Source organism: Oreochromis aureus, linkage group 4, assembly GCF_013358895.1.
Source record: "Oreochromis aureus strain Israel breed Guangdong linkage group 4, ZZ_aureus, whole genome shotgun sequence".
NCBI lineage: Eukaryota > Metazoa > Chordata > Actinopteri > Cichliformes > Cichlidae > Oreochromis > Oreochromis aureus.
This window is the reverse complement of record NC_052945.1, coordinates 5,768,937-5,790,645: the sequence shown is the minus strand read 5'-3', so window position 1 is coordinate 5,790,645 and position 21,709 is coordinate 5,768,937. Positions and strand designations below refer to the sequence as shown.

Genomic DNA, 21,709 nt, shown 5'->3' with positions numbered 1-21,709 from the left:
GGTGCTTGGACTGGACACAGTCACAGACTAGAAAGGGGCAGAGATATGGCCATAGGGAGCAGGAGGTGAGAGCGTGGAGGTGAACACATAAAGCAGTAGGTAACTTTTTACACATCCTCCCTTGTGTACTGTTCTTTTGGTTAGTGTATACGACTGTATGGCATCTGCTAAAATTGATGAATTATAATCAGGTCTGATTGCAGCTATCTCATTGAGTCAGACTGTTTGTAAATGTGACACTCATGCTTGTGACAGGGATTTGGCACGACCGCGCTGCTCTCCAGATGTGTTTATGTACAATTAATGTTGAGAGATGGTAGCAGTGGCGGCTCTCAAATTTTCTTGGTAGACTGGAAACATGTTATTGGACAGCAAACACATTCTTCCTCCATGACTCATTGTTTTGATGGAAATAACTCTGCTTTAGAGGGAAATTTGAAATGCACAGGAGCTAAAATAAACTCTGAGACTAATTGTTCGACTTGTGCTTATTGAAGAATTGGCTTTAAGATGATTTCAATAATGCTGTCCATGTGGTAATGCTGACGTCATTCCTGCACTTTGGTCCAGGTTAAATATCTGTTGGATGGATGCAGACATTCACTGGTGATCCCTGGACTTTTCATTTAGCAGGGTCCTGACTGTGACAGCTTTCTATGAAGTAACTCAACACGTATTTGATGTATTGCCATTAATTTTCACTCAGTAGTATTAATATTGACCCTTTGAGTTGCGAGTCATCATCTTTGACAATCCCTAACCCTTAACCTTAACCTCCATCCTTGGACAATCACAATATGTAAGTCTCTGCAATCAAGAAGAAAGGGAAAGTAATAATTTTAACTGGCACTTATCTAAAAGTATTGAGACTTTTCCCCCAAAAATCTGTCTTATCTTTCTCCAAAATATAAGGTTAGGAGAGTTGTATCACTTATGAAGACAGGCCTCAGAACATTAATTACTTTGGTGATCCTCCTGCTGTCTTTGTAGCAACACCAGCAGGTAAACTTTCGTTTATCCAGAAAAATATTTGATCAGTCTGGGAATTTATTGGTTAGTCAGCTAACTTAACTTCTAGGGGCAACAGATAGCAGTTCAGGACTTCCGGTGTTACTAGGAAGTCCAGATAGCTGACAACGGATACGACCTAACGTTCTTGTTTTATTTGCCGGATGTTCCTTACCGGTGCAAATGAATTTAAATATAGCTGATGAAATGATAAAGATTCATCAGATGATAGTTGGTATTTGCTATCTGCAAGGACTGCTGAGCAGCATGGAGCCAAGACCTGCTTAAATAGATCAATAGAACTTAACCTACAGGTGGAATATAACCAGAGAGCTTTCAATCGTATCATCATTCAACTGTAATAATTTTGGTCATGTCCTTGCTTTTTATCAGCACTGACAGAAATGTATTTTGATAAAATACTTTCAGGATTGTTGACTTAACATTTGCTAACACGGTGAATGTGGATGATAGTAAGCATTATACCTGTTTATATCAGCACTGAACTCAAAGCACCAATGTTCCTTTCAGTATGGTTTTACATGTCATGACAACTGTGGTGTACAAGTGTCTGTTATGCTCACGTGATAATATTCTATATAACTGAATAACCCCCAACCGGTCGCGGCAGATGGCTGCCGATCCCTGAGCCTGGTTCTGCCGGGGGTTTCTTCCTGTTAAAAAGGAGTTTTTGCTTGCCACTGTTGCCAAAGTGCTTGCTTAAGGAGTGTGATATGACTGTTAGAGTTTTCTCAGTTTTTCCTGTATTAATGTTGAGTGTTTAATTCAAATTGAATTGAATTAAAGTGAATTATTAGTTGTGTGTTATTTTGTACAGACTCTTTTCAGATTAATAAATCTATCAGAAAAGATGGTACATGTTAAGCAAACTTATAGATGAATTTGACTTATCCTGCTATTTCAAGAGAAATGTAGGTGATAACCATCAAAAACACTTGAACAAATGCTTTCACTGTCCACAGGGCTTCATTCACTGCATGTAACACATCCAGGGGCCACATCCTATTGCTTCTAGGGGGTCATTCTTTACCTCACTTTACCTCACTAATCAGCTAAATCTGTTCCTCTATCTTCTATCACCTCCATATTGTGCTGTATTTAGAGTCTGGCAGTTTCATCATTTTCCATTTAAAGGATGATGAACAGATTACATCTCTTGAGTTGTTTCTTCATGTCCTGTTTAGGCCTTGCCTGCTGTGTTTGGTTTGCCTTCAGTTATGCGCATTTACCTCCATTTAGAACCTAAACCAAATACTCACAGGACATTCCTGTTGTGTGAGCCTTAGGTGCTTCTGGTTTTCACTAATCCCCTTTGAAAAATAGGCTCGACCACCCCCAGCGGTAAAGTGTGAAGGCTTGCTAGTCTACCCTTGCTATGTTAAACATTTATAGTCTAAGCTAATCAGCATTGCTATGAGATGCTGCAGTTTGCTTTCCAAAGCATGCTGTCATTCAGCACTAAAACCCACCTTTTCCACTGTCCTCACAGACAGGATGACAAACCAGCCGACAGCCAACCAGTCCAACGCAAACAAGGAGAAGGAGAAAGAAGAAAACCAGCGAGATGACAACACGGAGATTGCGTATAAAGATGCTGGCCATTGTAGCCGCAACACACACAACCTGCTGCTGGGACTCACGGTTATGGGTACACATGAAAAGAAGCACTCAGGCGATGCCATGATGAGGGCATAACTTGAAGAAATACTGGAGCAAAACAAGCCTTTGTTTTGCTTTTATGCACATAGTTTAACACTCCAAATTCCCACATGTTTTACTGAATGACTAGAATTACAACTGAGGTTAGTTTTATTGTTAAAAATAAGAAAAGGACCAATTTATGCTGCAGCAAAAATTACCACACGCAAACCTTGATGTACATACTCCGGGATCATTTTCCCATGAGATGTCTTAGGCTTGTTGTTGTCTTTGCTCTGCCACTGTAAACACTTTGGTATGTTTCTCCACAGCTGTGTGCTTTGTCAAAAAAAGGCCTGCAGAGTCAAGGAGTGTGTTATTTTTGTCTGCAATTTGTCACTTAGATTTAAACCTTGATATGAACTCGTTTACATTACAGTAGATGGCTCTCATTAGTCAGCGATCTCTTGCATCTCCAACGTTAAACACAGTGTTAGGGGCCCTCACAAAAAAGGCTAATGAGTCCGCCGAAAGGTTATAAACTGAGGTTGATTTCTGACAAGGTTAATATTACTACCGAGTTTTACATATTTGTGACATTTGGAACTCATTTTTGAAACCAATATTCATTATATTTTTAGCTCAATGTGCACATAAGGTAGTGTTTAGGCATGCTTTTCGACTTGTCTGGAAACTAAAACAATAGCCTGTGCTATTATGGGACTTTTTGAGGCATGGAGGCATAGTATGCCTTTTTAATGGTTTGGGAAATTAATGCCGACATAATTGGCTAAACAACTGCTGCACAAAAACAAAACTCTGTAATTAGCTTATTTTTTTCCACTCCTCAGGCGTCGTCATGGGAGCCGTTTTTGGGATGATGCTGCGGTACATGCAGGTGACAGACAGCGCCGCTCTCACAATGGTTTCCTTTCCTGGAGAAATACTCATGAGGATGCTGAAGATGCTCATCCTGCCTCTTATTATCTCCAGCCTTATCACAGGTGTGGCCGTTATAGTCAGCATCATGCTGTTTTTAAGGAAGTTAAAAAGTAACCGTTACTGTGTTTACACTGTAATGGATGAGTGTCCAGTGCGTGCATAATTTAGGACACACTCATTGTCTCCAGTGATTTCTAACCAACTACAACCTCATACTCCTGAACTTTAACCATAATAAACTAAACTAAACATGTTAATATGTTAACTGTAGAAAAATGAAAATTCTGACGTTGGTAGGATGAGTACTACTGGACTAATGCATTTGTTTTACATGTAGTCTACAGGACTCTGTACTTATGAGTCAGAACCAAGTTTGGTTAGGAAGGTGCATCTAAGACTGTATGGGAGCGTCACACAGACATACACAATGTAGGTAAAAGTATTGAGCCACTCCTCTTATGGTGTGTTCCATCTGAAGCTGGAAATTGGAATTTCCTAGTTGGATTTTTCAACTGGAACGTTCCCCTCAAGTCGTACTTCCAAATCAGCAAACAGCCCCACCGACCTTGACTTAACCATCCAAGTTGGTGGCAGCCCATGTAAATATTAACGAAACTGTAAAGCTTGTACTCTGCACTGCCACTGTTGTGTTATTGTAACTTGATAAATAGGTCACAAATGCACAATAAATAAAAATCCACAATTTACAATAAGAAATGCCCAGTTATCTCCATAAATAAGTTATCTCCATAAAATCTCTCTTTAAAAGAGTCACAGTTTTTCAAGTGGACCCTTTGGAAATTGATTGCAATCTCTTCAGCTAGCCTCTATTTGTGAATATCCTGCATGTTTATAAGCAAAGAAAATAAGGAACCATTGCACCGTATTGCTAGTGATGCATGAATGACTAAGAGTCATTTTTGCTAAGAAGCACAAAGAAATCCAGTATTTCGTAGCTTTTCTGACTTTGCTACTGGAACGCAGTGAATTGGAGTGACGTCCCTGATAGCTCCAGCATCCGGCCTCCAAGGCAAAAGCATCGCTGCATTAATTTTTGAATTCAAGTGTTTTCAATCCCATTGTCACAGGTGTATTAAATCAAGTACCTAGCTATGCAGTCTGCCTTTGCAAACACTTGTGAAAGAATAAGTTGTTCTAAAAAGCTCCCTGAATCTGCTTTTTGTCCTGCAACAGGATTCCACCTTTGCAACAAGTCAGTTTGTGAAATTTCTTTCATCGTAGAGATTCCACAAGCAACTGTAAGTGGTATAATTGCAAAGTGGAAACATTCAGGAATCACAGCAGCTCAGTCATGAAGCCGCAGACCTATAAAGTAACAGAAACAGGGTCAACAAGTGCAAAAGTCTTAATATCTGCGGAGTTTCAAACCTCCTCCAGCATTAACATCAGCACAACATCTGTATGCTGGGAGCTTCACGGTATGGGTTTCCATGGCCGAAATGCTCCTGCAGGTGTTAGGTGTTAAAGATTTAAGTACATAACATGCAATTTAAATGCTTGAATTTAAGAGGAAATCAGACAGTATAATATCAGTTATGTATGCTCTAATATTTCTCATGTAATTGGAAAAAAAATACTCCAGAAATCATCAAACTCACAACCAGTTCAGTGACTGAAATGAGAAAACCTAGCAGGTAGCTAGCCAGCTAGAGCCACCTGAGTTGATTCATGAAGCGGTTTATCCAGAAAACATGTATCAAACTTTAAACACTCTACAGGAAGCATTTGCAGTTTAAAGTACTGGGAGACTCGAGCTTTGAGGTAAAGACACTGTTATTGACTCTGTGGACTTGGACACACATTGTTTTAAATCTGTTGTCTGTCTCTTGTAGGGCTTGCTGGTCTAGACGCGCGCTCCAGTGGAAGGATGGGTAGCCGAGCCATGGTGTACTACATGTCCACCACTGTAATCGCTGCCGTCCTCGGGGTCATCCTAGTGTTAGGGATCCACCCAGGGAACCCTAAACTGAGGGGAGGCAACTCATCATCCACCTCCACGAAAAACCAGGAAGTCAGCAGTCTGGACGCTTTCCTTGACCTGATTCGAAACCTCTTCCCAGAAAACCTGGTGCAAGCCTGCTTCCAGCAGGTACCCTCCACATTAACCATCTACTGCTTCATTATCTTGGCTCGTCTTGAACCATAAGCTTTAAAGCAAACTGAAAATATCAATATAAACATAGCAAACAAAGATTATTGATTAATACTTTTCCTTTTGATAAAACAAAAGTTTCCCAGTATTGCTTTGCTGGCACTTTGGTAAGGCTCTACATTCCTTTTATGAAATTTTCATCATTCAACTTTAAGGTGATGATAATCAAACTACACTGAACAGAAAAAAATGGGTAAAATAAACAATATCTGAAGTTTATTAAAAATGTATTTTTGTTTTTCAAGATAAATTTCCTCTTTAATTTGAATGAATGTTCATAGACATCGCTTCATGTGCTTCATGTTAATAGTTCACTACAAAAACCATTGCAAACTACAGATTAAAGTTTCCAAAACAGCTACCACTTGGATCCTGAATTGTGATTGTTTTGTCAGCGATTGTCAACAATTATTATTGCAAATAATTATTATCCAAAGTGTATCATATTGGAAAGTCTTGCTTGTGCCCCAGGCCACATTTGAAGACATGAGCTTTTCTGGATAAGGTATTACTGAGCAGTTTGAGAGAGTGAAGGACTCGGACAGAGTTCTTAAAAACTTATGGTTCTCCAGAGAGGCTAGCTGTCCTCCAGACTTCATACGTAACAATTTTTACATATGTTGTCTGGACTGATTCAAAGGGCTTTGGCTGGAAAGAGGCTAAGAGGCCATGCAACTCTTTGCACTGCTGGAGGAAGCCAGGGTACTCAGAGAGACCTCACGCAGGAGAGCATGCAAACTCCACACAGAAAGATCACAGGAGTCAAACCCAACTTTTTGCTGTGAGGCAACGATGCTGACCACTGCACCACTCTGTTGCCTATAGCAGGGGTGGGCAACTCATTTTCTAAAGGGGCAACATGAAAAACTGGGACTGGTGTGGATTGCTGCAATAATAAACTTATAAAATTCTATTTTTATTGAGTAGAATTGAGTTCAGATCATTGGTGCAGATCTCCACAACAGTTTGTTGCCCACCCCTGGCCCAGAGTGTAATAATCTAGTTAAAAACAAATACAAATAGAGCTTATAAAATCAACCACTGAAAACACCTTTTACATACTAAAAGAAGAAATCAGTGCCATTGTAATGTATCAAGTCATTTATAAAATAGATCTAGGGTTGCTTTTTTCCATTCTTTGTAATGTATCGTCAGTTAGTGCTAATGATGTGGTCAAATAGGGACAATTCAGGAAGCGGCTTGTGTTTTCGTGATGCAGCCGTCGCCTTCTTCTGTCCAATCCTGTTTTTTCTGTCATGCGTGTTCGTCTGAATGATTAGAAGTAGTTATCTGTGTTTGATTGGGCAATGATCAGCTGTCCTGCTGCTACCCCTAATCTCTTTACATCTGCAAAGCCACATCCTTATTTAGCGCAGTAAGGCATCTGCTGGTGAACCGAGAGCTTTATTTCTGTCTGCATCTTTTTTTTTAATACTGCTTCTTTGTTCATACTCATCAGGGATTCAGTAAATTCATATAAGTCACTGCTTTAGCAGCAGGGAATTGTCCTCCCCCTTTCAGCCTTTTTGTCTCCTTTTTCTTTCCCTTTGTTGTATTTATGTTTCTGTTTTGCCTTTTCTTTAAACAGAAATCAGAGCACGTCGTGCCGCTGCCAAAACTTTGTTTGTTCACACACAATGGGAGTTACAAAATCTAAGCACCCCAGCGCAAACCACAGAATAATCTGAATGTCGCCCCGTGTTTCCTTCAGGTTCAGACGGTGCTGAAAAAGGTGCCGGTCGCAGCACCAAACCAAACTGAGCCCATATTAGTCAACAGAAAAAAACTGGAATACAAATGGGGCATGAACGTCCTCGGTGAGTTGATAACAGAGTTCGTATTGCGAGACGCTTGCGTTTTCCAGGTCTCTTTTTGTTTATTTGTCCTCATTTTTGCATCCACAACAGTTTCACTCCTTTGCGTGTTTCAACTCACGCGCTTGCTTTGTGTTTTCGTCAAGGTTTAATTGGCTTCTTCATCACCTTTGGGATCTGCATGGGCCGGATGGGCGAGCGTGGGAAGGTCATGTGTGACTTCTTCAACATCCTCAATGAAATTATCATGACGATGGTGTCCATGATCATGTGGTCGGTGTCTTGTATTCCTTTATTCGTATTTGTGTGTGTCTGTGTTTAAAACGTGCGTGCCTCTGTTTTTCCTCTTGTTGGCCAGCGTTTGACATTTTGGAGATACCGCATACAACGGTCAGAGACAGTGATGGATAAGGCGATGACTGTGTGCTTGAGGCAAATTGTGGGAACAAGCAGCAAGGTCAGATAGAAAAAAAAAAAACAAAGAGGAAGAGGGAGAAAGTGTGTCAGTGAAGGACACAGACAGATGGAAAGAGGGAGAGGGTTTCCCTGGGACATGCTGGAGTCTGTGGTATGCTGGGGAGTAGCAGGAGCCGGGGCCCGGAACGGCGTTGTGGGCTCCCAGGGGAGCCGCGGTGGAAGATCTCCAGAATGTAATGGATCCATCGACGGCGAAGGAGCCACTTGGTGGCAGAGCAGAAAGCAGATGCGGGCAGGAGGGACGCAAAAAGATGCGTGTGAGAGCATTCCTTCAGAGAGCAGTGCACGTCTTGAGGCTTCGCAGAACCCTGGCAAGTGGCGCAGAGAAAGTGTAGCGGTACTCAGAGCGGGGATGGGAAAGGAAAGGAGGAGTAGAGTAGGCGGTTGGAAGAGAAACAGCAGGATGCTTGTCTCGAAGCTCCTCTAAGCCTCCTCTACATGTGCAGCTGGACACCAAAGGAACTGTATCATTGTCTGTATCACTCACTCAGTGTAAACAGATTACTCACGGGCTTATGGTGCGAGCCAAACACAGAATCCAGTGTATACAAAAAGCACGCATCATACAAGGGGCACATCTATCAAATCATATACATGGCATACTCCACCAAACAACTGTCACTGGATGCCAGCTGACCTGGGAGAATGCACCGTCTCATGATGGGACAAGGAATCGCTTTAATTCAAATGTCGCAATAACTGCAGTCTGTATTCATGCACGGGAACAACTGCACACCAGAGCTGGAAACCGGAGAGCCAAGCATGTGTCATGTCCGCTCGCAGAGAAACATGCTTCTTTGACAGTGACTAAAGATTGATGAGGTGGCGAAAACATTGGCCTGACATTAAAAAAAGTAACAGGGTGGCTACAGCGCCTTAAATATTCTTAAAATATCTTAAATTCACATCAATTTATAAAAGGCCTTGTAAAATTTATAGTCATGTCACCACATGGATTACTAGAACACGGTGCCACCATTTTTGCGGCATTGTTTATTGTTCTGCGATCCCTTTTAAATCTGTTTTTTTTTTAATATAGTTGATGGTAACAGGACGCTTATAGGCTAATTATTGGCTTATTTAACAGTTGTTGTGTAAGAAAACATCTTAAAATACTGAAATGTGATCCTGGCAGTAACAAGCAGACATGGTGAGTTCAATGACAAACAGCTATGGTGGTAACCACCAATAAAGCCAGTTCATAGAAATATTTAATAGAACAATAAAACTGTATGTGAAACTTTTTTTTTTAAGTTTGGGACGATGACAATGATTATGTTGTTTTCACATTAACACACACTTGTGTTACTAAACAAAGCCATTTTTTGTCTTTTTACTTTTGTGTTAACGTTTGTGCTTGACTATATATAAAGTCTGTATTTTCCATTGCAGGTTTGGTCTTAAATATTATTTTAAAGAATAGTAAAGTAGAAAGAGTAGCCTTCAAAAGACCCTTAGACACCTTGTCTTTTGCCATAATTCATCCATAACTAATAGATTAAGTCAGTCAATCAAATCAAACTATTTCTGCCTTTAAATGGCTTTGCTGTTAAATGGATTTGTTGCTTACAGGACAGTTTAAAAAAGCAGAAAAAATATACTAAATGGAGTTTAATGGAACATAAACCACAATCAGTCCTGATCAAATAATTTCTGCTGTGATGTCTGTGTCCAGGTACTCTCCTGTCGGCATCGCCTCTCTGATTGCAGGAAAGATCGCAGCTATCGGGGACCTGGAGGTGGTAGCCAGGCAGCTGGGCATGTACATGGTGACTGTCATTGTGGGTCTGGTGATCCACGGGGGCTTGATCCTACCCGCTATATTCTTTGCAATCACCAGAAAAAGCCCCTTTGCTTTCTACTCTGGGATCTTCCAGGCGTGGATCACAGCCTTGGGCACTGCTAGCAGGTATGACAGCTTGCAGGAAGTGCATATGTATGTTTGGAAGTCGTCTGTTTGGGCATGTGTTCACACATGTGTGTCACATATTTCGTTTACAACACGTATTGCTCGGACAGCTGTTGTAGTTACCGTGATTGATCGGCGTAGCCTGCTACTTGCTTTCAGCTATTTGGGTTAAATCTGAAAGGCCTGAAGGCAAAAATCTGTATTTATGCAGCTACACTGACAAATCAGGACAGCAGAGCCAAAGCGCAGGCTATCATAGACGAGTCCATGTCGGACAGATTCTGTGTTGTAAGTGTCTAAGCCTTCGGATTAGTTGCCACCAGCCAAACTGGCCCCACTGTATCCTGCCCGGCTTGGCTTGGCCCAGCCTGCCTGGGATTCAGCATTGCTGCTGAAACCAACTGTTATTTTGGCACATTACTGAGGCTTTAGTGAATATGGGTAATCCTATCAACGTTTTCTCTAATTATATTATGACCCGACCTCAGCGGGGCCGGGAATCAAATTCCTTTAATTCACATGTTGGAGGATTGAAACAGTGGCCTACCCCAGCTGTTAGGACGAGGCTGTCGGCCGACTCAAATTTCTCCTGCCTTTTTTAATTGTTGTCTCTTCCCTTCGTCCTCACCTCGGCGCTTATGCCTTTCACCACCTGTCTGCCTATTTTATATCCTTCAGCAGACACTTTGCGCCTGCATCTGCACCTTTTTTCCCTCTAACTCGCCTTGGTGTGTGGCCTTCTTCTTTCAGCGCGGGGACGTTGCCGGTCACCTTCCGCTGCCTTGAGGAAAATCTGAAGATTGACAAGCGTGTGACTCGCTTCGTGCTGCCCATAGGTGCCACCATTAACATGGACGGCACCGCCTTGTATGAAGCCGTGGCCGCCATCTTTATTGCCCAAATGAATGACATCACCCTGGACGGTGGGCAGATCATCACTGTCAGGTAAACCACATGGTGACTTGACTCTCATAACTCTGGTTTCATTATCAGAAAGCAGCACTGTTGAGGCGCCGGTGCTCCTTCTCCCACATCAACTATAAGCCTTTAATAGTTTCCTTACTTGGCTGCTTCTGAAGATTACTTACAGCATCTTTGCCAGCCAGCTATTCGTTTCCAAAACCAAGAGCAAAAAACATTTATCTTCTGCTTAACCTACTCAGATTCCAAGCACTGCTCTTTCTTCTATTTACATTTTTCATAAAAGAAACAGAACAAACCAAAGTGGTTTTAATATCTATACACTGGACCTTAACCAGTCCACACAGCGGTACAGTGGTTAGCAATGTAGTTGCACACAAGAAAGTTCTGGATCTGCACCTCGAGGTCAGCTGGGGCCTCCCCGTGTAGAGTTTGCGTGTTTTCCCTGTGCCTGCGTGGGTTTTCTCTAAGTGCTCCAACTTCCTTCCACTGTGCAAAGGCTTGCATTTTAGGTTGATTGGTCTCTCAGAATGGGCTCAGGGTGTGGATGTGAGCGAGAATGGTTGTCTTGTCTATCTGGTTTGCATCACTGTGATGAACCGATGACCTTTGCAGGAACCAACACCCCTCGCTCAGTGTCATGTGGGAGAAGCTTAAGCTGCCCTGCAGCGCTAGCTGGGTGTGCAGTTTATAAAGAGGATGGATGGACTTTTGTAGAAAGTGTCCAGGATACAAACATTTGGATTGATTATTTCAACACACCGAATGTTTTAGTTACCACCATAATCAGAACACTGACACAACGTGAAATGCAAATGAATAAGAAGACTTTATGCATATATTCTAATTCTACATATAAATTTAAATATGTGCTGACATTGACGTGAAATGCTTGATAATGCTTAAGCATGGATGTTGGAGCCCTTTTGACATCCTTGTGACGAGCTGTTTGTTGTCTTTTTGTTGTTGTTTACACCATCAGCTGAGCCAGAGCAAAAAGCACCTGGCACAATTTACTCACATGCTGTGGCCAAAAGCAGAATGGGACAGGAAATTGTGGGGGTGTGAGTGTAAACATAAACCGCTGTGCACATTAGTGTAAGTAGCCTCCATCACGGTCTCTGTCACCTAACTGCACCAAAGCAGGTTCATTTTTTGTCCTGCTTTCTGTTATTTTTCCTAAGAAGGATATTAACAAACAATATTCCCTGAATGCTTTGTCAGCCCGCCCTCCTGTAAGGTTTTTGTGTCAAAGTTCATTCTGATTCAAATATTAGTAAAAAGGGAAAAATATCAATTATGTTCTGACTCATCCTAAAGTCTCTCATCCCGCGTCAAACATAGATGAATGGAAAGTGATGTTTGACTTGACTGTATATAAAAGATGGACATGTTTTGGAGCCAGAAGTGACTGCAGCTGGACAAGAGGAGCGCTAAGTTTCCAGCTAACACCTAAAGCTTGTTTAGCAATCTGCATCTGTAGCTTTTATGGTTGCACAAATACCAGCTGATTAGTGTTAGGCAACATTCAGATAAAATACAAATAATTTCACTCATCAAACGTCTTGGTGCATCTGTATCGAGAAACCAGCAACACAAACACAGTGGATCCCGTTCATTCATTTTCTTTTCTGCATTTATAGAAATGTACAGTCTGCATGCTTTAGTGCATTTTCAAACAACTTACATTAAGTATGTTATGAGGTATAGAAATAAATATGGAAGGAAGTAAAGAAATATTCGTCTCCCATTTCTGAGGTTTGAGCAAGAGATTGGATCCAGTCTGCTTGGATCAGATTCTGCTTGTTGTGGCCGCGGGTTACAAATAACGCTCAGCACTTTGAAGTTGTTTATTGTGTGTCTTTCATCAACGGCTGTTTACCACAAAATTCCTAAATCTAATTTTAAGAAAATGCTGTATGGTTTTTGTATCATGTGTGATGAAACTGAAATAAAATCCATATGTGCAACATAAATCTGCCCCACTTAATCTCCCAGTCACAGCGTGGTGATAATTGGCGCTGCAGTTTGTCAGACACAATTGAGATGTAACTAATAACAGATGAATAGCTTCATGCAGTAAATATCACGGTTTAGAGCAGTATCCAAACTGGCTGGCCCATGTGGTTACTGATAATTCTCTAATTGCAGACATGCCATGACAAGCAGCATTTTTCAGAGTCTTTAAAGTTTTACTTCAGGAAACATCTTTTGTTGTGGACAAAGGAACTGAGTCCTTTGTATCCTCATGTACCTCTCCTTATACAAGCCTTGCATTGATGAAATACATGTAAATGAGCTCACATAAATCCAAGGCTTTTGGTGTGTGATGTTGAGAAACAGAATACTGGACCACTCCATGTGTAAATCTTAGTGGGTGGAGACAGATTAGGGTTTTTGATTTTTTATATGGTCATATTATAAACACGTAAAACTAAAACTCACCTCTCGCTACGATTTAAAGTCTTTAACTTTCAGCTAATTGTGCTTTTGGCTGCCACATGACCGACTAAACATGCTGAATCAGCAGTGAAAGCATGAATTGGTGAGTTCCATTATTAAATGTGGTTTCGGTTTAGCCTTTTCTGGTGTTTCAGCAGTTTTCGAGCACAATGGTCTGGTTTTACAGTTGGGTTTAATTATTTTTTCAGATATTTTTTCCATCACACATCACCTTTTGCATGTGGAATTAATTCACTTTTGCATTTTTCAGTCTACCATTTTTGGCGAGTGTTCAGAAAACTATGAAAACAGTCATGTCTGCATGCTTTGACTCTGTTTCTTGAAAAGCCTAAATTCAAGAGCTTTCCAAATATGCCAGCATGCATTAGCTCAGGCAGGCCATGAACTCAAGTTAGCCTCAATTTCAGATCAGTTCAGCTGATCTCATTGCCAGCCCACATCACTCAGCTGATACCCCTGATATGTAATCAAATAAAGAGTAACTATTGGAAAAACTGATGGAGGCCATGCTATTTAATTTGCTTAAGCTTAGCGTTGCATTACTAATTACAAATTAGTTACAAGTTATAATCTCAAATATTTGAACAGTATTCCAAGCTTGTTTATTTAACATAATTAGCCATTAGTGTAACAAACATTACAATTTAATTAGGTTTAAAAAAAACTCTTACAGGGGACGTAGTACTGGACACAGAATTTAAAGACAGCCAGTGTGTCCTCTGATTTATGTGCATGTACAGATAGGCAAAAAAGGCAAAAAGAGGCAGCGCAGTATTTATAGGGATGTCTGATGCTTGACTCGAGCTGAACTATTAGGGAGTGATGAAAGGGTTGCACTTGATTGAATGACTGATTAGAAAAGGCCAAATGAGCATAAATGTGAAAAAGCCAGAATCATCACAAAAATTACAATTTGATTATTTCCCCCTGCCTACAGCACATTACTGCAAGCCGCTCTGCAACCCACATTCACATCAGTTCCCCCTCGAGTATCATCAGATATGAAACTTGCCTCTTTTCATGTCACAAAATATGATTTACTCCAGATGGGAACGAAAGTCCACTTGCAACTATAGTGGTTCTCTTTGACAGCAGCTATAAACAACTATTCAAGTGCATCTTTTAATAGATGCTTGTCTTCATGGTCTTCCCTTAAAACTCTTAAAAACGAATGATTTAAATATACCTTTTTCCCATCTCTTCTCTCCAGTATGACCGCCACACTGGCCAGTGTTGGAGCCGCCAGTATTCCTAGCGCTGGACTGGTAACCATGCTACTGATCCTGACAGCTGTCGGCCTGCCTACCCAGGACATCAGCCTGCTGATCGCTGTCGACTGGCTGCTGTGAGTCAGGTGTCTGATGAGCAGGCAATAATAAATCACTGCTCTGCAATCCATGTTAGGGTACTGACACTTAAAGTAATGTTGGTATCACTAAGACGTCATTTCACTCACTGACGCTGATGCCGTTTGTCCACTCAGTGACCGAATGCGTACCTCCATCAATGTTGTTGGCGACTCGTTCGGTGCCGGGATTGTGGATCACTTGTCAAAGACGGAGCTCACCGAACTTGATGCAGCCGAAATGCAAACGCTCCCGCAAGAGGAAGAGCTCGATTTCGTCCCTCCGCCGCCAATCCTCACGGAGATGGACATGGTCGACCCTCTCAAACCGCCCGAGCTGCCTCCTCGTTCCCCTCGCCCACCCAAACAAAACCACCACAGTCACATACTCTCCCAATCCCACTCCATCACTTACTCGCCATCCCGTTCTATCCGGTCTCCGTCACCACGCTCCATCAGTTCTCCCTCTCCGCGTTCTGTCTGTTCCCACTCTCCCAGGCCTTTCCGTACTCATTCCCCACGCCTCCTGCGCAGGACAGAGCCGGGATATTGTGTCCTGCCCAGCCATGACAATCAGGTATGTACTATCTACCTTATACTTTAAAGACAGATGGCAGTTAGTACATACATTAGAAATCTAAATCTTACATTCCTTGTTATTTAGAATAGAGTTTGTTTAATATTACAAGTATGTGTCTATAGTTTTTTTTTCTGATAAAAGCAGCAGCAGCTGAAAGATTGAATAGATTTTTTTCTTTGTAATTGTCCTAGCTCACATTCTGTCTAGCAGGATCCTAATAACTTGTAACTGACCAAATGTCTGACGTTTTAATGTTTTAATGAGGTCGTTATACCAGTTCAGTTCATGAGTATACGAAAAGCTTTGGCTTGACAGCACTCTAAAGGCTTTTTTTTTTCAACTCTTGGCTCTGTATGACTTCACAGAGAGTGCTTATCGCTTATATGATACACTGAAGCACACGGCTACAGCTAAGAGCACAGAAACCCCACTCACCTGCTGTTAAAACCTTTGGATGCATTAAGACAGGCTTGGCCAACTCCAGGCCTCAAGGGCCGGTGTTCTGCAGGTTTTAGATCTCACCCTGGGTCTACACACCTGAATCGATTGATTAGTTCATTGCCAGGCCTCTGGAGAACTTCAAGACATTTTTAGGAGGGAATTTCGCCATTTAAATCAGCTGTGAATAATCAAGGACTCATCTAAAACCTGCAGGACACTGACCCTCGAGGCGTGGGTTTGGACACCACTGCATTAAGATAACCAAGGATTATTTTTAACTGCAAATCATGTAAAGCTACTCTAATAGAGGTTAAAATATCAATACTACAGTCTAAATGTCAGGAGAGCAAATCAATATGCTTTCAGATGTGTGGCTACATGTTGGTGACTTTTTCCAAAACCAAGAATACAGAGAAATTAATATAATATGCCCACTTTATCATGTATATTAATAATGTATTAAAGATTTCTGGATGCAGATAAACTCAAAGCCTTGATCCTAATAATATGACTATGATGACATCATCCTGGGAAAGACCTTTAACATTTAGCATGTTAAATTTAAGTATGTTGGTCAGTCAGTGCAGGCTGCATGATCTCATTTCGGTCTCTTCACACTCTCAGATTCCCACACTGCCGCGCTCCTACAGAGAGAGAGAGAGGGAGCGAGAGAGAGACAGGGAGCGGGAGCGACTGAGGCGAGAGAGTGAAACTGAGGAGGAAGAGGAGAGGGAGAGGGTTCTGGGCGAAGTAAGCGACGGCGAGGAGAGCGATGACACCGCTTATGATCGAAGGCACGCCATCCCACCGTGCGACCTGCCGTGATCAGATTTCACCACCAGCGTGTTTCACAGTCGATTTGTTTCCACTTTTACGACAGGTTTTAACCACTTTCAGCTTCGCTCTTCAGTGGAGGTACAGAGTGGGTTTCTAGCTGGTTGCATTGCTAATTTTTCAATGCACGGATCTTAAAATGTCAGGATGGCAATGTAGTAATATTCCCAAGAAGGGCCCTTCAAACCAGGCCTGAGACTTTTGCTCTGTGGTTGGATGATGAAAGAGTTTCTTTTCCTCCTTATCTTATCCACTCCAGTCTTGATTTATAATTTTTCTTCTGAAATCCACCCAAATCTAAAATGTTCCCAAACACATAAACGTCCAAGATTTCGACTGATGCCAGAGAATGTGAGTCTGCTCTTGATGAAAAAAGTCTGCTGGTGTTCTTACCAGCCTTGTAACGCACAAACAGGAATTCGTTTTGCTCAGATTCCCTTTGCTTCCCTTTAAGGAAGTTTTAAAAAATGTAGTTTTAAAAGAAAAGTTTGACATTTTGAGGACATTTGCAGTGATGAAAAATTGTATTCACAGTTAAAGACTAATATCATTAACTGTAAATATATGTAGAACTTCAGGTATTTTTCAGTGGAAAACGGCTGGCCTGGTTCTCTTTCAAGGTCATAAAAACATTTACTAGCACCTTTAAGTTTAAGTTTAAAAACTGAATTTAAAATGTGGACTTTTGCTGGATATTTATTTTTTCACTTAAGTGACAGTTTGATCCTTTCAAAGCCTTGCATTGCAGGTGGTCACCAGTACTGGTGGATTTACTGGTGGAGATAACCAAGATAGCTGATTCCTACTAGTGTTTTGGCTGAGAAAACTAGCAGGTAAACTGTAGCTTTATATTTAGTATACTGATAGAAAGTACTCGTTTTAATTTTGCTTTATCAATATAGTTCCGTACGTTTGAGACCCTAGGGTACTGGAGTGAAAACCTCCAGAATCAGATGATCCCCTATGAGCAAGCAGCAGGTGACAGTGGGAAGGAAAAACTCTCTTTTGACAGGAAGAAACCTCCAGCAGAGCCAGACTTGGGGAGGAAAGCCATCTGCCGTGGCTGGCTGGGAGGCTAGGGAAAAGGAAAAGGATACAAAGGAGTAAAACGAGGTGCTCATTGCAGTCTGAGCCTATTGCAGCTTAACTAACGGATGCTCCAGGGTCACCTGATCCAGCCGTAGCCTTGTCGGAAATGAAAGTAGAGTTTTTCACATGTGAACTGACTGCAGCTATGACTAAAGCAGATTTCTTCCTGTTATGTGCTACACGCGAAAACTCATCATGTGCAATGAGTTTGTGCGTGAAAGCCGCAAGACAAATAGATCTCCCTATTTAAGACAGCAAATATCTTTCAAAATGTTGAACTAGTCCTTTAAAACTACCAACTGATACTTTACATCTGGCAGACAGTATTTTATACAGTTCTCTAGCTTCTTTTAGCTCTTTACATGTTTATCCTCAGTGCTCTTTTACCTCATTCCCTCCGACATCAGTCACCGTTGATGTTAATATTGTCTATATTATCTAGGGTTTGTATTTGCTTTGTTGTGGTCTGGTGTGTGAAATGATGAATTTTAGGCCAGAAGCTGTTTCAATTTTGTCGTTCGTTTAAATTTACTTGTTATTTTACTCTTACTTATTATTTAAATTTGTTAATTGCTGTAAAATATCATCTTCTGTCCCACTGAACTGCCTTTCATTTCAAATTGAACTTCATGAACTGCCTCCCTACATCTTTGAGTCTCAATGCAGAGTCACAGGTCCAGATTGTGTGTATACTGTATGTAATAAAATCTTAGAGATTTATTTAAAGTAACTGCACTTCTCTTGTGTTTCCTCTGCTGCTAAAGGAACGTGTGCAATCTGTGGGAGGATTTGCAGTCAAAGGGGGACACGCGTCAGTGTTTGGTGACTAAAGACAGTGGAAAAATCCTGCAGACAAAGATATTACTGAGTGGAAAAATTGCAACACACACATAAGCAGAATGCACACATTACACACGAGGCTGTAATGAGACAAAGACAGAGATACCAACACACTTAATCCTCTCAGGGAAGAGTTAGAGATGGGCGAGGCAGGGGAGAGTGATGGATGGGAGAGGAATCGGTAGGCGGCAGATGGCCAGAAAGACGTCAATCCTTTTCATTCTTCCCAGACAGCATAAGGGCTTTGTGGGTGATTGCAAGCAAGGCTGACGTTAGCTTAGGGACACGTCAGAAAGGAAAGCTGAGCGGAAAGGTGAAACCCCCCGGAGCTCGGCAAAATCTGAAAATCGAAACTCGCGTTTAGGTTCGTTAAAATTCGAGTTTGTCTCGATCGACCCGACGTTTGCGGCTGATGGCGTCCAAAGAAAGAAGCGCTAATCTGCCCTGTGGCATGAGAGAGCTGCCCCTTCAGCGCATGACGTGGGGATATCATGTCGCACCATCTGAAGGGACAGGAGGGTCAGGAATTTAATCACTGCAGCTATCACTGTTCAGAGGAGTTTGTGTGTGAGTGTTGGGGGTTTGGAGGGTCACAAGGAGCATCATCTGCTCCTTTCTATTATCTTCACTCCAGCTCTGTTTCAACATAACATCAGGACAAAAATTTAAGACACAGAAACCATTTTCACAAACTAGATGAGAAAAACTCTTTTTGCAAAGGAACATATTTAAAGCAGTCTGCGATGACTAATCAGTATTTAAAATTACAGGTGCTAAGAGGTATTCCTTATTGTATAAACAGAAATACAAAGAATTATATTATTACATTAATCAAAGTATGAATGTCACAACTATTTTCATGGCTGAGTGAGAAATAATTATCTGATTTATCATGTGGCCTGAACGTTTTCCAGAGCTCAAGTTGAAGTCTTCAAAGCTCTTGTTTTGTTTGATAGCCCAAAGCTTTGCAGTTTGAATTCAAAGCCAATTCCTAAAAAGCTGCGTGTGAAAAAATTAAAAAACATTTTTTAAATAAATACATAACAGGATAGAGAAACAGAGTTTGTCTTGAACTCGAAACTAATTCCATTTTTTATTTTATATGACAGCTACAAGCTCTAGAGGACACAGGTGAGACCTCAATAGATTCCCTTTCTGACTTTATCTACTAGTGTTTCACACATGATAAGAGTATCAGTGATAGATTTTCTTTCCCTCTTCACATTCTAAATCGTGTTTTTTTTGGATAACGTAGTATAAAAATAAAAGATTATTTATGCTGTGAGATCAAGATGGTTTACAAACGTGATTATTTCAAGGTGGAACACGTTAATCTGAAGTCTTTCTGGCATATTATAAATCAGACGCACAAGAAGCAGGAGTGAGCCTGGCAGCCTGGTTTGGTTTTAAAACTCAGTCTGACATCTAGAGGCTGGATCGCTCGGCACATCAGCCTGCAGCTCCGACTCTGAGATTTCACAATTTTTTTTGACCTGGAAAAAGTCAAAGAACCTGACTCACACTTTGTCCAGTACCATCTCCTCCTGTACACGTGCCTCATGATGCTTCTGTAAACATGTTTAGACTTGAGCACTCGTCATCACATTTTCCCACAGTCACTGCACACAGAGTCACGCAGAAGGAATTCAAAAATGCGTGAGTGATAAAATATGACCTTTGTTGAGTAAGGAAAGATGTATACATGATCATCTGCCCTCAGAATACAAACAGGTAACACTATGCCCACATGCTCAAGATAACTTACAAAACCAGCTTTTAGAGTCTGAAATGATTCATGTTTCTTACTTGCTGTATTCAGCTAATACTCATTACAAAATCAAGGATCCATATCTCTCTTCTCTCACTGTAATCTTGGCGTCTTGATACTTAAGATTGATGTTTAAGACAAAATATTTCTGAATATGTGGTTTCCACATCGTTTGGCCTCGGAGCTTTGAAGGTCTGCAGAAGACAGTCTGAAATCTGTACGACTGTATATCATCACACCAGCACATGCCACAATAGATTACACCAAAAATACTTATAAAGGAATTTTCTTTTTCTTACGCAGGATCACAGGGAGTCATTCTGAAGAGGGCACTCTCAGAGGTCGCTCACTGGTGCCTTACTGTAAGAATGTACTGACTTGGCGTCTGAAGACTCTTCCAGAGCTCCTCTTTACTAATTTTAGAGGAAAGACCTTGCATAGTTCACATGCCCTGTCTGTCGTTTGAGATCTACCACTTACGTAATGTCTTCTGAGACTGACGTATGGAAAGGAACGCACAGTTCTCATGAATGGCTTTTTCTGTGTAAATACTGCCTGTTATCACAAAGGTTTTCTGATTTGACGCTGGCCTTACGTGTGTAAGCTCGCGTCAGCTGTTTTCTATTCTTCTCAGACGAGTTTCTATGTAAGACATTAGCTGATTTCATTGTGCATGAAATGACCCATTCACACAAGATTCATTTCACAATGCTATACTGATAAAAGAAACAAAGATGCATGGAAACCATGCTGTTTTAGCAGCTGAAACCACCTTTTATGTCCTCTTTAAACTCATACAGGAGTACCTTTTTAAATTTGCTACATCTAAAATGTTCTAATCAGATCTTTATACCATACTTGGTTTAGGGAGGATGGCCGAACTTATCACCCTATTTCTAAAGCTGGGCATAACCTGTGCGATTTTTGGCCCATTTTGAGACGATTTTTCAGTTGTGCGACCGTTTTGGGGATCGCTCCGAGTTTCGCCTTAATCGTGTGTCGTGCATCGTGTAGTATACATGGGGTAACAAGAAGCGATTAACACCTCACGACCAGCTCCCGATCAACAATCGTATGGTCCCAAGAAAATCAAACCTGTTTGAAATACTATCGCCCCTCGTGAGGATATCAATGCAACCTCTCACACTGCACAGTGAAAAAGACAGAGCAGCATGGCAGCGCAGTGTGTAGAACTTTGGCAAGCTCATCCGAGCCTTTTCGATGTGGAGACAGACTTTGTGTTATAAGCTTCATGTTATGGACGCACAGTGTGAGCACTCAGGTCGCATCAGAGCATCGGGCCGTATAGTGTGAGACCCTGCATCGTGACCTATGAACTTCTAACCCCTGCGATTCAGTTGTACAGTTTGAGCAGGAGCTGAGTAACGCGACTGAAAAAATTGTACAGCTTAAGGAAGAGGGTAAGGACGTAGATCGACTGGTAAA

The 21,709-nt window shown here is 41.4% G+C and overlaps 1 protein-coding gene across 1 annotated transcript in view; it reads left to right on the top strand.

Annotated features, from left to right (window-relative positions):
- slc1a9 (solute carrier family 1 member 9) overlaps positions 1–18,329 on the top strand; it is a 32,561-nt gene extending 14,232 nt beyond the window's left edge. The window contains exons 4-13 of the mRNA XM_031750982.2: positions 2,519–2,677; positions 3,519–3,671; positions 5,463–5,719; positions 7,494–7,599; positions 7,743–7,869; positions 9,749–9,982; positions 10,733–10,927; positions 14,577–14,711; positions 14,850–15,288; positions 16,357–18,329. Coding sequence (XP_031606842.1) covers positions 2,524–2,677; positions 3,519–3,671; positions 5,463–5,719; positions 7,494–7,599; positions 7,743–7,869; positions 9,749–9,982; positions 10,733–10,927; positions 14,577–14,711; positions 14,850–15,288; positions 16,357–16,557 — 2,001 coding nt within the window. The 5' untranslated portion in view covers positions 2,519–2,523 and the 3' untranslated portion in view covers positions 16,558–18,329. The remainder of the gene's footprint in view (positions 1–2,518; positions 2,678–3,518; positions 3,672–5,462; positions 5,720–7,493; positions 7,600–7,742; positions 7,870–9,748; positions 9,983–10,732; positions 10,928–14,576; positions 14,712–14,849; positions 15,289–16,356) is intronic.
- Positions 18,330–21,709: the final 3,380 nt, after the last annotated feature.